Source organism: Kogia breviceps, chromosome 13 (assembly GCF_026419965.1).
Source record: "Kogia breviceps isolate mKogBre1 chromosome 13, mKogBre1 haplotype 1, whole genome shotgun sequence".
NCBI classification, from domain to species: Eukaryota; Metazoa; Chordata; class Mammalia; order Artiodactyla; family Physeteridae; genus Kogia; species Kogia breviceps.
In genome coordinates this window covers 82,008,979-82,025,342 of record NC_081322.1, presented here as the reverse complement: position 1 = coordinate 82,025,342, position 16,364 = coordinate 82,008,979, and the positions used below count along the sequence as shown (strand labels likewise).

The following is a 16,364-nucleotide window of genomic DNA, read 5'->3' as shown; positions in this document are numbered from 1 at the left end:
TACAACTTGACAATTTAAAAAAAAAAACTTTCTGGCTGTGCCACACAGCATGTGGGATCCTAGTTCCCTGACCAGGGATCAAACCCGCACTCCCTACACGGGAAGCACGGAGTCTTAACCACTGGACCACCAGGGAAGTCCCCGCGGTTTGATAATTTTCTGAATGCCATTTTCCACGTATCCAATAGCTGAAGGCAGGACCTCGTCTGGAGTCATTCAGTCTGCAGGTTGAGAATGATTTTCATGAGGGTCCTTCTCCTACAAATATTTATATTATTAATCAATGGAAAATTCCTAGACAAACGACCTATTCTAAATATTGCATGGCAGTATAAATCATGTCAAGTCTAGGGAAAATGCTACTTCGGTCTTTATACAGAGGCCAGTATTAAAGACTAATTGAGCCAAAGATGCTTTTCTTTTCCTTTATGTGTTTTTAAGAAAACACATTGCTATCTTGAAATCTTAGAAAACTGGCCTAACAGAGAATTGGCATTTCTAAAATGTCTCTCTATATTATTATCAGATAAGTGAGTTTTCAAGACCTTTTCAAGATTTTCTTCAACACCCATACTATTTGTGGTTTATTAAGTGGGTATTTTTCCACTTAATATTTTAAAAAATGCTATATGATTCCCTTATTTGAAAAAAAGAAAATTCTTAGAGAAAAGAAAACTCCACTGTGACTATCTAAACCTTAGCAGATCGAAAAAATTTTTTCAAGCAACTGATTTATGTAGTCATTATAAACAAATCACATTTTCCATATAAGGGATGAAATGAATACAGAATGTTTTTATGCAGTATGAATGAAGAAAAACTCTTCACTGGAAAGACAGAGGTACAGCTCATCTTTAGAAGTACTTTAAAAATTCTCAAAAATAGAATGAAATTATACTCAGGCCTTAAGGCATATCTGGAGGAGATGCTACACAGAAAAATACAGAGCAAAGCTCCATGAATCCAAATAAGCAATGACAGGTTATCACAACTCCAGAAGAGTCACTGATGGGTTAAAGGACGACCCAGTGAAAGTGCACCCCTAAGTTGAAGGGTGTTGCAAAACTGATTTAGAAAGAAAGTCAAATAAATAATGGAGCAAACACAGGGAATTTCAGAAAATTAAACTGGAAGGGATTTTAACATGGACCCGAGCCTCCAACTGTATATCCTTTCCCTCTTCGTGCAAGACAGCAAACTCTGCAACGTCATCACTGGAGACCTTAAATCCTGTTAGAAAAAGCGACGTTATTAAGCACAAGGCCCAAATCACGGTTCACGCCACCCATGAAAGAGAGCACAGCACAGGAAGAGCCAGAGTGCTCAGGCTACTGCAGGAGAGCAAGCGAGCTCAGTACCAGCTACACGCAAATGTGATTCCTTCGTCAGAGGTGCCTCTTCGGCTGGCAGAGCTCCAGCGCCGTCAGGACACCCACAAAACACCCAGGGTTCCATAAGCCACCAAAACGCAAGGCGCGTTCTTCCTCTGGCACGTGGACAATTTATTGTCCTGTTGGCATTTGTTAAAAATTCACAGAATAGCTGCCTTGTTTCTTCAAGGCAGTTCAATAAGAGATGTTTCTCCACATGTGTGAAATAATGGTCACACGCTGTACCACCTTAGCAGGGAGCCTCCGACTATAAACACAGAGTGATTTCTCATCACAAATAGGTGTCAGGTTCCCATTTGGAGAGAAAAATAGATTTTCAAGAATATTCTTGTTACATGTTAATATCTTCAGTGTTTATTTGCCTGCCTGCTTCTCTTCACAACATGACCTGCTCCGAGGAAGACAGAAACTAATGACCCATTGAAGGCTGTAACCCGGGCCCCCCCGGGGTTCTCCCAGCTGTGCTCCCAGGTTAACGGGCAGAATCGTTCCCTCTTCCTTCCCTGCCGCTGCAGCGCCCGGTATTCGGAGGCACAGACGACAGCATCTAAGTTCTCCCCATCCACGCCCACAAAGCCCTCTCGGCTACTGCCATCATCCATCATCAGGAAAATGAGAGTCAGGGGAGAGATCAGACTAATTACCCAGATGGTAGATGGGGGCAAAATATCCGGCCTTTCCTTGTACATTTCTTTGGCGTTTTAGCTGCAAAAGTCCGCTTCAGTGCCGAGGGCAAAGCCAATTGTATGTGTCACTATGTGCTGGAAGAAGCAAAGAAACCACCTTTTTAAGGCTTTCAACCCAGGTCTCACCTGAGTCATCTGTGCCTGATGCTTACGCTTATTATCAATATTTGCACAGTGCTTTGCAATATATAACTTTTGGATACGAGGCTGCATTTGATCCATATAACATACCCACAGGATGCTCTCTGATCCCCATTTTACAAACGAGGAAGCAGAGATTTACTTAACTGTCCAAGGTCACCAAACCAGTTAGTGGTAAGTCTGCACTTAAACACAAATTTTTTGGTTCCCGACTGCCTAAAGATTAAGATGAGGAAAAGAATGTACTGTAAGCGGCACTGGAGCTATGACACTGAACGAGGCCACACGGTCCTGGTCCTCCCAGAGCTCTCGCTGGGAGAGAACTCCACCGGGAACCCCCAGCAAGGGGTCCTGAGTACCGCCAGCCTGGGTGGGAGGGTGCCCGGCCTGCAGGGCAGCACCGGAGCAGGTCAGGCTTCCTTCTTTGTTCTCTCAGTAAACACGGACTGGACTCAGGCACCTAACAGGTGCCAGGCTGTTCGGAGGACATGAAGGATTAGTAAAAGTGGGCAAGGGATGGGGTGGGGTGGGGTGGGGGTTGAGGAGTGGGTGGGTGGCCAAAGGGTCGGAGAGGAGCTTGCGTGAAGATTCCAGAAGGGCCTCAGTGTAGCCGGAGACTGAGGCAGTGGTGTGATGAGAGCGAGACCAGAAAGGGGGGCTGAGGGGGACGAGAAGGGGTCCAGTAACCAAGTGCATCAGTGACGCCTTCTCCGAAGGCCACGGCAAGCTCTTCAAGGCTTTATGACGGGAATGACGTGATCTCACCAGGCTTCTGGAAAGGCCAGTCTGGATGCAGCACGGAAGTGGCGTGGAAGAGGGAGCAAAGCTGAGACAGGAAGAGTGGCTGCGAGAGGTGCTGACGGTGCCTCGGTGGCCCGGGCAGGGGTCGTGACAGTGAAAGCCAAGAAAGGGGGACCTGTGAGAAACAACCCAGGGGTGGAGGTCGCAGAATGGAGTAGGGCCGATGGGAGAGAAAAAGACATCAAGGTGCCTTCGAGCTTTCTGGCTTGAGAAACGAGGCAGACAGCAGTCTTTCACTGAGGTAACAGACCCAAAAAGCACAGGAGAAAACGTGTTCTTAGAAATAAGTGCACGTAATACACAATGCTGAATTTCCCTAAGGTGTTCTCAAATACTTTCACTGAAGAATAACGAGCCAGTTACAAATGAGTGTTAACTATTAAAAGCAAGCTTTAACCGGCCATTAAAAAAAAATTACTGCACATACAAAAGTAACAAAACTTTGCTTCTTTTAAAATACTCTAAAATTGAGACTGATGATTCTTCAATGAATATATATCGACTTTTAGCGTATGTGATACTTGTTTTCTGAGCTCTTGGGTGAACAGATCTCTGGATAGTAGACTTAATAGGAATTCAACACTAACCCTAATACAATTCCTATACTGTTATTCCCTTCATTACTGACTAGTTTGGCTTGGTCCACAATCCAGCCCAGAGGTAGAGTTCTGGGGCTGAAGAAATTAGAAACAGCTTTGTAGATATTCTCTCTTGTATAGTACCTCCCATTTGAGTTTATTTTCATCTGTCACTGATTATAAAAAAGGATCCTCAATTAAGAGCAGAGGCTAAATTAATTGCATCTGGGGGTGGGGGCAGACTATCATTAATGCCTTAACACGTTTGATCTACTATGTTTACGTGACAACGCTTGAGGAAAGACATCTATTTTCTCTTTGACAATACCCTTGTCCTGAAAGGCAGCATCTTTTTCTATTTAGTATGCTCATAATATAAATGATAAGAACACCTTTATTTGCAAGAGCAGTTGGAAAGGTAGATTAGGAGATCATTTTCGGACAACCAGTATAACTACCCCGTGAAACATCTCAGCATCTGCAGATTGACTGTCGTACTTAAAACTGAGACTCTCATAGAAAGAGCAACAAAATAATTTCTGTAGTTTGCAGAAACAGGAAAAAACAAATCCTACTTCCAAGTCCTTAACAATTATCTCGGTGGTCTCCTTCCTTTCTATACTTACTGGCTAATCTGTTCTCAACAATTGGGTTAGGTCAATTAAGATGATCAAAGATAATTTTTAAAATTTCAAAAGTGGTTTTTGGTGTAGATATCACTAGGAAATAAGCTAGTAGCATTAAAATTTTTTCTAAAGTTTTACTTATTTCCATCTAAATATTCCTGGGTTATAAAGAGCATGGCTGGGCCCTGGACAATTCTCTTAGTGCGAGGCTCCAGGTGCCAGCACCCCAGCTCAGGCTGACATGGGGTCTGCAAGGTTGTAGAAATATGCCTGGGAAGGATGGAAGACAGAAGTGGTAGCTTTAATCTGGTGCAAGAGAGAGAAACACTCTACACTACAGCAAATGACCTATAATGGGAAAACTGAAAGAAGACATATCAATATGATAAGCTTTCTTAATTTCAGAACAAGAAATAGTTTGTTCATTGGTTGTTCTGTGCTCGGAAAAGATGTGACACTTCTGAATGGCTGTGAAGGCTGAATTACTTTCTGTTGTCCAGCTCAACCTTTGCTGAACGTCTATTATATAGGAGGTGCTGTTGTAGACACAGGGATGCAGAGCATAACAAGATTCAGTTCTGCCCTCAGGAGTTCAGTCTAAGCAGCAGTAAGACACCGGATTTATTTTAAGAGATCTCTTCCTTGCCCTTGGCATTAAAAAGTAAGAGAGAGATTTGCCCTCAGCAAATAGAATGTGCCTAGAAATTTAATAAGGAATTCTATGCAGATGCTGAAAAGAAGCTAACGTACCTCATTAAAGAGGGAATAAAATTATGCCAAGGCAGTTAACATTTGGGATTAATAACAGAATAAAAATATATAAGAATAATGAAGACATATTCTATTCAATCAATCTACATAAAATATGTAAGTTTGAAACCTTATATTTTTGAAGTACAGAGATTCTGATTCACCTTCTCATGGTAGCACGCAAAAAGAACATCTAAATGCCTGAGCTCACCCCATCTGTTACACTCTTTTTCTGGATAATGGCACTGTTTGTATTTATAAAACTGGAGCTACTGATAAATATCACTGTGAATATCAGATTCCAAAGACAAGAATTTTGTGATTCACTTGACGTACAGCTGTCAAGCACTAAGTCTGGCTGGATTAAATACTTGAGATATGTGAAACTGCAAAATTTTGTTATTTTTTCCTTGTCCTGCAACTATAGAGTAAATACACAACTTGTCTAATTTGGGCACCACTGATACAGTAACAGTTGATTCTCAATTAGCTACAGGAAGCCTGTATACATTGACTAAAACTCTGTTTAACCAGTTGAGAGGAAGAAAAGGTTGTCATGTGGCTGGACAAGAATAAAGGTTGGGGGCTGGGGAACTCAGTAATTCTGGAAGATTTCACCCAGGATGCCCTCCGTACAGATCTGATGGCCACGGAATGGTGCCAAAGAAGTGCCTCCAGTGATAGAATACATTTTCTAGCACATCACAGTCCGGTGGCAGCATCAGTTCTGCTTGCAATCCATGTCCAAAAGGGAAAGTTCTTGGTGGTTCTGCTTTCAGCATATCTCAAGGACTAATTAAATCCTCATTACTACCTTCTAATTATTCAAATACTATGGGATTACACTAAGGAAGTCCCTGCTGGCACACTAGATGAAAAGGGTTAAATAACCTATGTTGATTTTGAGAATCCAGATCTAGTTCAGACCTTCAGAAAACCACTAGCATTAACATGAATATTTAACTAGACACCACTGTGAAAATTAAAAGGGAATTCAATTAAAAGCTTTTCAAAAAATTAATTCTGAACCTCTCTACATCTGTCCAAATAAATAAGCCTTCTTGAAACATTTTCATCTAATTGCTAATCCAATAAACTAGAAGGGCATTTGCTAGTTTCATGAAGCTTAACATTTTATAGGGGTTAAAAATGTGATCATTTTGATGTTAATAATAATTATGCTTATTTATCTACTCAGATGACTATTCCACGCTCCCTCCAAGTCCTCTTGGAAAACAGGACAACCCACTAATAAGCCATTTCCTATTCCTCTTTTCAAATTTTAAGATATATACGCTAAAGAATAAGAAGGATAAAGCTAATCTAAACATGTTAGCTACAATTTTCTTGTAAAATATATTTCAGTATTTTAGGGTTATCTTAACTGTTCCTCCATTGCCTTAGTTCATGTAGTTCACAGTACTGTATTTGATTTTCTGCGTGAGATGCTGTAATAGCAATTCTGTATGTTGTTATATGAGGTCTACAGAGCAAAGATGTGGTTTAAAATAAAAACCACTGGCAAATGTGTTACAGAATACTAAACTCAAGTTTTGACCTTTAAAAAAAAAAAAGCAAACCAAAACTTATATCAGTAATGAAGAAGTTAAAACCAAAGAATCTGAACTAATTTTCTTTATTCAGTTAGTAAGAAGCACCATGTAATATGCAAACAGGAGAGTACCAAATCAAGTTTTATATTGGAAAGTACATGAAATGTAGTGACAATACTACAGAAGAATAAAGCGGCCAATAAACATCCCAAGTGTCTCCCTCCTTTCTGTAACTTATGATAGTCATATCCACATATACCTTCAGAGATGGAGAACAGAAAACTACAGAAACTCAGTTATTTTCACCTACGTACAATGTGGGGAAATGAATTTGTGACTGATGTCCTTTGACACACTCGACACCAGAACCGCCAGGTGAAGAGGGTACTGAACTGAAGAGGGGGTGGGCACTGCAGGGCCTGGGATCTGGATGGGGCACGGGCTCTGCACTCAACCTCGGGAAGGCGGTATGGCCTTGCTGTTACTGGCGCTCTTCAGACCCCAGGACAGCCTCAGATTTCCTAAAATTCTCCTAAACAGGGTATGGAGTTTATTAATAACGTTCGTCCTGAATGGGGATACAAAGACCAAACACAAAGGAATGACAGTAGAGCAAGAGATCAGCTTCTTGAGCCTGCAGGAACCTAGGCTAGGGCAGCTGGTCAGCACTGCGCCCCCACGAGGGCTTTGGAGACGACCCAGAAAACTGCACCGCCAAAAGAAAGCAGGCTGCATCTCCTGTTTTCTGCAGTTGTCTCCGGGCAAGTGTGTTTCTAGGTTCTCTCCCATTAAAGAAAATCTATCTCCTGTGGGTACATTAAAGAAGATGTGTATAATTGTGGAATCTTACTCTCTTATAATCTTACCTGTTAAAACAAAGTAAGTGTAAAAGGAAGTGTTTAACTTGGTTATTTTAGCACTCAGCAGTACAGAAGCTGTGTTCTTATCTTGTTTATCAAGGTCCACGGTTTCTGAGAAATAATACATTTTTAAAAATAAGATGCTAACTCACCAATGCATTTTTTTCCTCTCTGCTTCTTTCATTACTTCCTTAAATAAGGGGGGGGGCAGATATACAAACTGTAAAGGTATAAATGAAGTTAATTTACTTTTCAATACATGGGAATCAACACTGGGGAATTTTCTAGCAACGGTTTTCTTAGATTTATTTTGCACTATATATACTGTTCGTACATACCAAATGATGGTAAAACAAGGAAAAGGTTTTCATTATTGTATCAAATCATTAAAATATTCGTGTCATTTGCCATTAAAATATCTGATCAAGTGTCATTAGGTAGGAGCTAACGTTTCTTCCTAGATTTTAACAAACAACAAAGCCATTTTCTAAAAAAGTACTTGCTACCCAATTTTAGAGGAAATTTAACTCACTCATGGCAAAGCATCACCCAACAGTCATTTAAAAATAAGTTTTCCTTCTCAGGGGTTGTCCAACCCACAAAAGGCACACAGGGGATGCACATGGTACATGCAGCACAGTCTCAGGGGAAGCTTGAGGAATACGGTCATAAAAATCAATTCAGATTTAGCAAATCATAAAACTCATTTTTGCTATTTGAAGGAAATGGTCATTATATTAGCCAGATTGTTATGCATCCACTACTAGCTACCAAAACCACACTATACATAAGAGGGGGGAAAAAAAACCCCAAACATATCAACATAGTGGTTTCCATACAGTGACACCAGAGGAACATCCTCAGTTTTGCCTTGCAAATGTACGAAGTTAAAAGTTTGATTTAACTACATTTCCTGTCATCTCGTCCTTCATATTTGGTTTTCTACATTTTAAAATTCCTTAAACATTTATCAGGAGGAAGGGGTTGGAAAGACACTGGAGGATGTGGAGGGGGGGTTCTCTTTTTTAGTTCTTAGCAGGAAAGGTTAGAACTGTAGGACTTCCAAATAAGGTCTCTCTTATCTTTTGATCCTTGCAAAATTAGCAGAATTCTCGCAGTAGGAATGATGTTTCAGGGATATGGTGAAGATTAAATAACAAAAATCTTCATTTTAGCTCTGGGTCTGGCCTGAGTGGGCTTTCAGTGTAGGATAATTTCTTTTATGCTTTTTTCTTCACTTCCTTGACCGAGCCACACAAGGTAGGTACAACCCACGGCCATGAAAAGGAGCTTGGGGAGAATTCCCCCCGGCTTGGCTTTAGTGCTCTCTCCATGAACGTCTGTAATGTCTTCCAGACAGCCAGAGCCATATGAGGAGTTAACACAGAACAAGCAATTGATAGAGAGGATGTGAGATGCAAGACTGATCTATAGGAGGCCACAGTGGAAAGTTTAGAGAAACAAATACACACATCACACAACTATTAAAACATATTACAGCCTCGTTATAAGGCAGGGGTTGCCCAAGTATGGTCCTCAGGTCAGCAGCATCAGCAATGCCTGGGGACCTGTCAGAAATGCAGACTGAGAGCTCTCCACACCCCAGACCTACTGAATCGGAAACCTGGGCGTGTGGCCTAGCAACCGAGTGTAACAAGCTCTCCAGACGATTCCTGTGTGCCCTGAAGTTTAAAAACCGTGAACTATTCCATTGTTAAGACATATTGTAGTATTTTGATAAGGGAATTAAAGTATTAATTATACATTAAATTATAATAAAAAAGTTAAATATGTAAAGGTATTCGGAATTAAAATTCCATTTTATTCTTACTAAACATTCATTTTAACACAAATAATATATAGATAAGGCTAATTCATCTTTTCACTGGTATTACTTTTCAAATAACACATTGCTGAGTTTTTAATATGTAAAATAGCTGAAACTTTATACGTATAATTCTAATTAGAAACAAATCATCGTCTTTACAACCCATACAGTAATAATTATAAACATTAGGGGTCAGGAGTCTTTAAGTATCAGCTACCAAGCCAGCAACTTCTGTCTTCTGGGCGGGTGTGAAAGAGGAAGGGGAGTGAAGGAAAGTGGCGCCTCCATGGGGTGGAGAGATGAGCCTTGACCCACAGGCAGCGGGAAGTGACCTGGCAAAGCACTAGATGGTGCAGCAGGCTTATAAGGTCTAGTCTACACTAATCTGTATTAAAATCACCACCTCCACCATCAACAAAAGCAGCTTTACTTCTGAAGGGGAGAGAGAAGACAGAAGCAAACAAAGGAAGGCCTAAGGCTTCAATCAAGGCAATAACATATGGGGGTCAACATGCAGAACTGAGTGAAAGGTCAAAGAGCTTGCAGATGTGGGACCACGTGGCTGTTCAAGGGCTTCAGGAAGAGCCCACATTCTTTGCTCCGGCTCTGGCACTAACTTGCTTCTGAGAATGGGAAGGTCACACAGAACCTCTGCGGCCCTCATATTCTTTATGCATAAATTGAGGTGAACAGACTCTGTAGTCTTTCGGGTCAGCTCCAGTTCTAAGATCCTATAATTCTACAATACAAGGTCTTACTATGTGTTTAACATTTCACTGTTAAATATCATGGGACAAGTAACTGATCAAACCAGCTAAACAGACACACATACATAACACTTTTTTACCTCATTAGGACCAATATCCAAGTTGAATCATTAACAGTCATTTTTACACAGCTAGATCAAATATCAGACTATACTCATGTATAAAGTATACCTCATGGTTCTATGTGGACATATATATTCTTTGGGTCTTGAAATGCACTTTGGTAAAACCACCCGATCTGCAAGAAAGCATCCTTCTTTTCAATATTTATTGTTACATGTAGGTTCTTATTTATTACTTTCATCTGATAAGGAAACATAATATTCTTTCAAAAATTATTTAGAAGGAGGTGCATAGGTAAGCAAATTCATATAAGCCTTATATACTCAAAACACGAAGGTATGTAAGATGTATGAACTGAAGACCAACCTCTTTCCTGTGGCATTGGTGACTGGCTCAAGGCAGGATGAGAGCTGGATTCTGACTGGCTCCCAGGTGGCTGAGGAGGCATCTGACTGCCTGTAAAACACAGGAGGGGAAGTGGGGATAGGGAACCCTCTGCATTAACGTTGCAATTGTGCAAAACCAAGACACAGTTAAATTTAATCTTCATGTTCACAAAAGTATGGTTTCACAAAGAAAAATATATAGCTCAAAGAGTGATATTTTTATACTTTTTTGGGTAAAACAATGAGGAAGCAGGCATAAACATATTTATCGAATTACCTCCTGAAAAAATGTATTTATCGAATTACCTCCTGAACTCATACTTACTGTATGAGTTCCCCAATTCACAGACAAATCAAACTGTAGCTGAAATCTCCTGACACACACTTCGACAATGCATTTAACAAAATCCAAGACTGATGAATTAAACTCATCCTCCTGAGTTTAGACTAGTCTCTCAGTGGGAAGGCATCAATAGTGGCCAACAATTTTTCACTGGTAATATTTATTCAATATAGTAATATCAAGCGACTTCTAAAAAATCTTTATAAAAAGTCAGAGATTTAACAAAAACTTAGAGGAAAATATCAATTAAAAAACACACTACTATAAAATATAGTGTTCATTATCACTAAAGAAGAAATATTATGCTGTATCTCTTTTGATCTTTATTGCTAATAAAGCAATATTTACCATCTATTTGATTTCCATTTACTTAATTTTTGTTGTTTGTCTTTTCAAATTATAATGTAAGCTCCAATCATGTCTTTTACTCCTTTAATCCCTAAATTAGCATAACAAATATTTAATAAATCTTTGTTATTCAATGGTCCTTAATCTGAGAATACGAATTAAAGCAAAAGATATTTACTATTTTATTAATTAAAGAGAGACGGTGAATCATGTGAAGGCTAGAGACAGGATTTTGAAATTTAAGAGTCATCAGAGGCACTTGACAATCTCAACTCACTTTCTGCCTCAGAAGTTTAGATACATTTCTGAGACTAAAAGTATTATAGAATAAAAATGGCAGTTGAATGTAGCATAATCCTCAAAGCACTGTTTAACCATTCATTTACTCTTGGACATCTGTAGTAAATTAGTATTAGTACCAAATAAATAAAGTAAAAAACACCTACATTCTGGGTGACAACTTGAAGGGTAAACACTGCCATCAACATGGCTACAGATACACAAAGCATATGAGGACCATGCTATTTTTATCTTCTAACCTCCCCCTTTGCTAAAATAAATTGGAAAGACAGAAATACACACAGACACACACCACATACACATCCATATCCATATATACCTGCATATATATATATATATATATATCCCTACCTAGCCCTCTGGTATGGTAGTCTGTGATCATGCTAGATCAGGCGAACTGCTCTGACACCACAGGACCCACTTCTTGCATAGCTCTGTATGTTGCTAAGAGGAATCACAGTTATTGAGTAAAGAGGGAAATTAACGTACTGAAGATTACCACCAGTTCACCTCGGCAAAGGTCGTGGTGCACAGCCTGGTGTTTTACACAGAAAACAACCCCTTCCTGTGTTTGTACCTGATGGCGCTCTATTAGGCCAGGCAGCCTGAGTACAGACCAGGAAGAGAATGGTCTCTGAGGACCACCCCTCATTACTAACTCTAATAACAGCTGTATCTGTGACAGCCAGAGAGGCAGGAAGATGATTTTCTATCTAGATAATAGGTATAAAGAGTTGTTAAAATACAACTATAACAAGTTCTCAAACTGTTCTTGGGAGTTTCGTTTCTCACTTTTAGAAAAGAATGTAAAACTTATGAATGTGTTTGAATGCTGCAGGGTACAACTGCCACTTTCATTCTCAGATAAAGTGAAAATCAAGAGCTGAATTTATAGACACCGAAAAATGTGCTGTGAAACTAGCAGGAGTTAGAGCCACAACTAGATGATAAAAGACCTAGACAAACAGCAAAGAATTTGTTTAACCATTCATCATTTACTCTTAGACATCTGTAATAAATTAGTATGAGTACCAAATAACTAAATGTAAAGTAAAAGACACTTACATTTTGGGTGAAAACAACTTCAAGGGAAAACACTGCCATCAGCTTGGCTACAGATACACAAAAGTTGCTGTGTGTCCACTCAGGGTCATGTGGTTTCTATGAAATACCCGAAGGTCCCCAAGCTCCAGTCCATTTAGAAACTTAAAGCACTCTGCAGCCAAATACTGACTTTCTAAAATGTCACTGGGGAATCAGCTGCAGTAAGACAGTGAGTGCTTACATTATAATGAATGTTTCTGCACGTGACAGACTGGATTCACAGACTCATGACAGTAAAAACAAACAGTAATTCTGCGTTAATACAGGACACCACTACTTACACTATGCATGCCCCAGGCACTGCTCTTATGTACAATATTTCAAGTAAAAATAAAAAAGGCTGTAAGACCTCTCATGAATTCATAAAATACTTCCATATCCAAGCAGCACTACTGGTTGTCTGGTGCAATTCTAAGAGAGATATCTCTAAAGCAATGAGCTATCTACTCATTTACTAAATCCACCCTTCAGAGAAACAAACAAGAGCCTTTTCATGGTAAAGACAGACTTGCCCAAACTGTTTAAGATTCTCCATTTGCTTTCAACCCCTATCTTTCCATCAGTAGTTGCATAGTTACTAAGAAATAACTTCATCCACCATTAGCACGGGTATAGGCACCGTCACAACAGATGATGAATCAGAAAACATGCCTGAGAGACATAATATCGGAGACTCATTTCTGTCCACTGTCCATGTAAAGAAGAAAATGTAGAGCCCTTTGAACCAACGGAATTGACTGAACACCTCCAAAACCATGGATTTTTACATGACACATGTTTGACGTAAGTAAAACCTTTTGGTAATTATTTTAAAAGAGAATGTTGCCATATATTGTAAATAAACCAAATTCACAAGAAGGCTTTAACATTAAAACTGAGTTTTTAAAGAAAGCCCCATTTTCCCCTTAGTCTGTGTGTATAATGATGTAAGCACAATGGAGGGAAAAAAACTGGAAAAAAACTATCCTGTGAGATCGAATAAATTCCACCACTTCACACTGATGTATGCATTCTTCAGTGACTATGTACACAATATCGTCCTAAATTTTGGTGCAGCAAACTAAGAAATGAAACATCAGTAAGTCACCCGAATTTCTACTTTTGCTGACTTAAAATTGTAAGCACAAGTCTATACTATAATTTTTTACAAAAGAGCTCTATGTTTAATGAATTTTACACTCAGAGAAAAGTTACAAAGCTATACAAGGAGCTGCCTTATATTTCTTAATCCACCTCCCCTAGTGTTCATATCTTATAGAACCTTTATATAATTATCAAGAGGAACAAGATGGTACAAGATTATTAATTAAAGATATTTGAATTTCACCAATTTTTCCACTTAACGTCTCTTTTTCCATTCTAGGGTCTCATGTCGCATTTAGGTGTTATTTCTCCTTAGTCTCCTTCAGTCTAATCAGTCTTTCCTTATATTTTATGACCTTGATACTTTTGAAGAGTACTGATCAGTCATTTTGTAGAATGTTCTTCAGTTTGGCTTAGTCTGTTATTGTGTCATGATTGAAACGAGGTAATGCATTTTGGTACCACAAAAGTGTCATGCCCTTCCCAGTTCATTCTACCAAGGGGTTCATGACATTGATGTTTCATTTGTGGCAACCTTTACCTTGATTATTAGGCAAAGCTGTTGTCCACCAAGCTCCAATAAAAAGTTACTATTCTGCCCTTGGTAATTGATAAGTATCTTAGGAGATATCTGAGACTATGCAAATCCTGTGTCTCCTCCAACTTGCATCCACTAATTTTAGCACCCATCAGAGAATCTTGTCTGCAACATTTATTCCAGTGGTGTTTGCTAATGGTGATTCTTTATTTTCCTCTTTCCTTCCACATTTGTTAATGGGAATCTATTACAAGGAAGAACTATCTCTTCTTCTCTACTTGTTTATGTATTTATTAGACTGTATCCATACAGACTCAGTGTGGCAGACACAATACAGAATGACTTCTAATGAGTCACACTCTTCTGTAATCTCCACCTCTTCACTGAGGGCAGAATCTGTGACTTGGCTTCTAGCCAAAGAATATAATAAACGCGATGGGCTATCATTCCTAAAATTATTTTATATGGCAAAGTTAAAGGGATTTTACAGATATAATTAAGGTCCCTAACCGGTTGACTCTGAAAAAATCAAAAGGGAGATAACTCTGTGTAGGCCTGATGTTAAGAGATGCTCCTGATGGCCTCGAAGCAGCTTCTATGATGTGAACCGGGCCACATGGCAGGGACAGGCAGCCTCTGGAAGCTGAGGGCCTCACTTCTACAACCACTGGAAAAGAATTCTTCTAACAATCTGAATGAGACTGGAAGCAGACTGTTCCCTAGTTGAACCTCCAGATGAAAACGAGACCATCCAACACTCAGACTACAGCCTTGTGACCCAGAGAACAGGACCCAGTGAGGCTGTGACTGGACTCCTGGCTAGAGAAAATGTGAGATAATAAATGTGGGCTGTTTTAAGCTGCAAAATTTGTGATAATTTGTCATACAGAACAGAAAACTCACACACTTGTGGATTAAAATCCAACGTTGCCATTATTTTGTGGTTCAAATTGTTCCAAATCCTTATTTTATCTTATTTTTTTCAAATCCTTATTTTTGGAACCACAAGATTTTCCAGGCTCATCTCTTTTTATTGGAGGATGGTGTTCAGAGACTAAGATCTGGGCATTGGGTCTGCGCATTATTCCTGGGGACTGATTGCTTCTAGGCCCTCTCAGTGAACAGAGGTAGGAAATATGTACGTACACTAATGCATACATATGTACTCTGTATCTTAGTATTTATTTGTGTGTGTATGCAATCATGAGTTTATGCAAATACCTCTAACTCCAATCCAAAACTAGAGGGTACATTTTACCCTTCTCCCTGCTCTTGTTTATAAGTTCTTTCTCCAACATTAAGAAAAGCAGTTCTCATTATCTAAATCAATTTATATATTGTTCAATTCTGTTATATACACAAACTAATTTCAGAATTACTAGACTATATCCTTATGAAAAACACCGAGTCATTTGTTAGGGATTGTATTTCATTTTGAGTTCCCTTCGCATACTGATTGGTTTTAACTGTTTTCAAATTTGGGGGGGGCGGTATGTGAAATACTTCTATGGTTCTAAGAGTCACAGCTACACAAAAAGACATAGGCTCAGGAGTCACTCCCTCCTCAGCCCTGCTACCTTCTTCCCATTTCTCCTTCTTCCTACCCCTTTTCCCACCTGCCCTCTATAAATAACCAATCCCTTTAGTTTTTGGTTTATCTTTATCTTTCACATATTTATTTTTGAATAAATGAGAAGATAGCTGCATATTCCTTTATATTATCTTCTTCCTTAAGTGAAAAGTTGCATATCCTGGGTTATCTTTCAAGCTTTGCTTGTTCACTTAACAGCATGTCCCGAGAGTACTTCCTATCAATTTATAGCATTTTCCTTATTTAAAAAATAGGTATATAGCTCTCCTTTTTGTGAGTGTTCCATCGCTTACTCAACCACTTTCCTATGTATAGGCATTTCGGTTGCTTCCAATCTTTTGCACATGCATTTCTGTACTGTTGGAGGCCTATCTTTAGGGTAAATTCCTTGTAGAGGGATCGTTGGGTCAAGAGGTTATGTATTTTCAAATTTCCCTCCATGACGCTTTATTTGTTTTGCTATTTGTTGGTCTGTGAAATATTTCTATGGTTCGAAGAGTCAGTTATATAAAAAGATGTATGTACCTATGTACAAAAAGACTTACATTCTCACCAGCAATGTTTGAAGGGCCTGTCTCTCCATAACTTCGCTAACAGAATATGCTGTCATTTAAAAAATGTTTGCCG

At 39.2% G+C, this 16,364-nt stretch overlaps 1 protein-coding gene across 12 annotated transcripts in view; it reads right to left on the bottom strand.

Annotated features, from left to right (window-relative positions):
• The window catches only part of ARID1B (AT-rich interaction domain 1B), a 411,191-nt gene that overhangs the window by 82,537 nt on the left and 312,290 nt on the right, over positions 1-16,364 (bottom strand). For 11 of the 12 annotated variants that reach the window (XM_059035978.2, XM_059035981.2, XM_067011074.1 and 8 more), the window contains one exon: positions 10,411-10,500. The exons of the other annotated variant lie outside the window; for it this stretch is intronic. In XM_059035978.2, the coding sequence (XP_058891961.1) occupies positions 10,411-10,500 (90 nt within the window). The remainder of the gene's footprint in view (positions 1-10,410; positions 10,501-16,364) is intronic. 12 annotated transcript variants of the gene reach the window in all.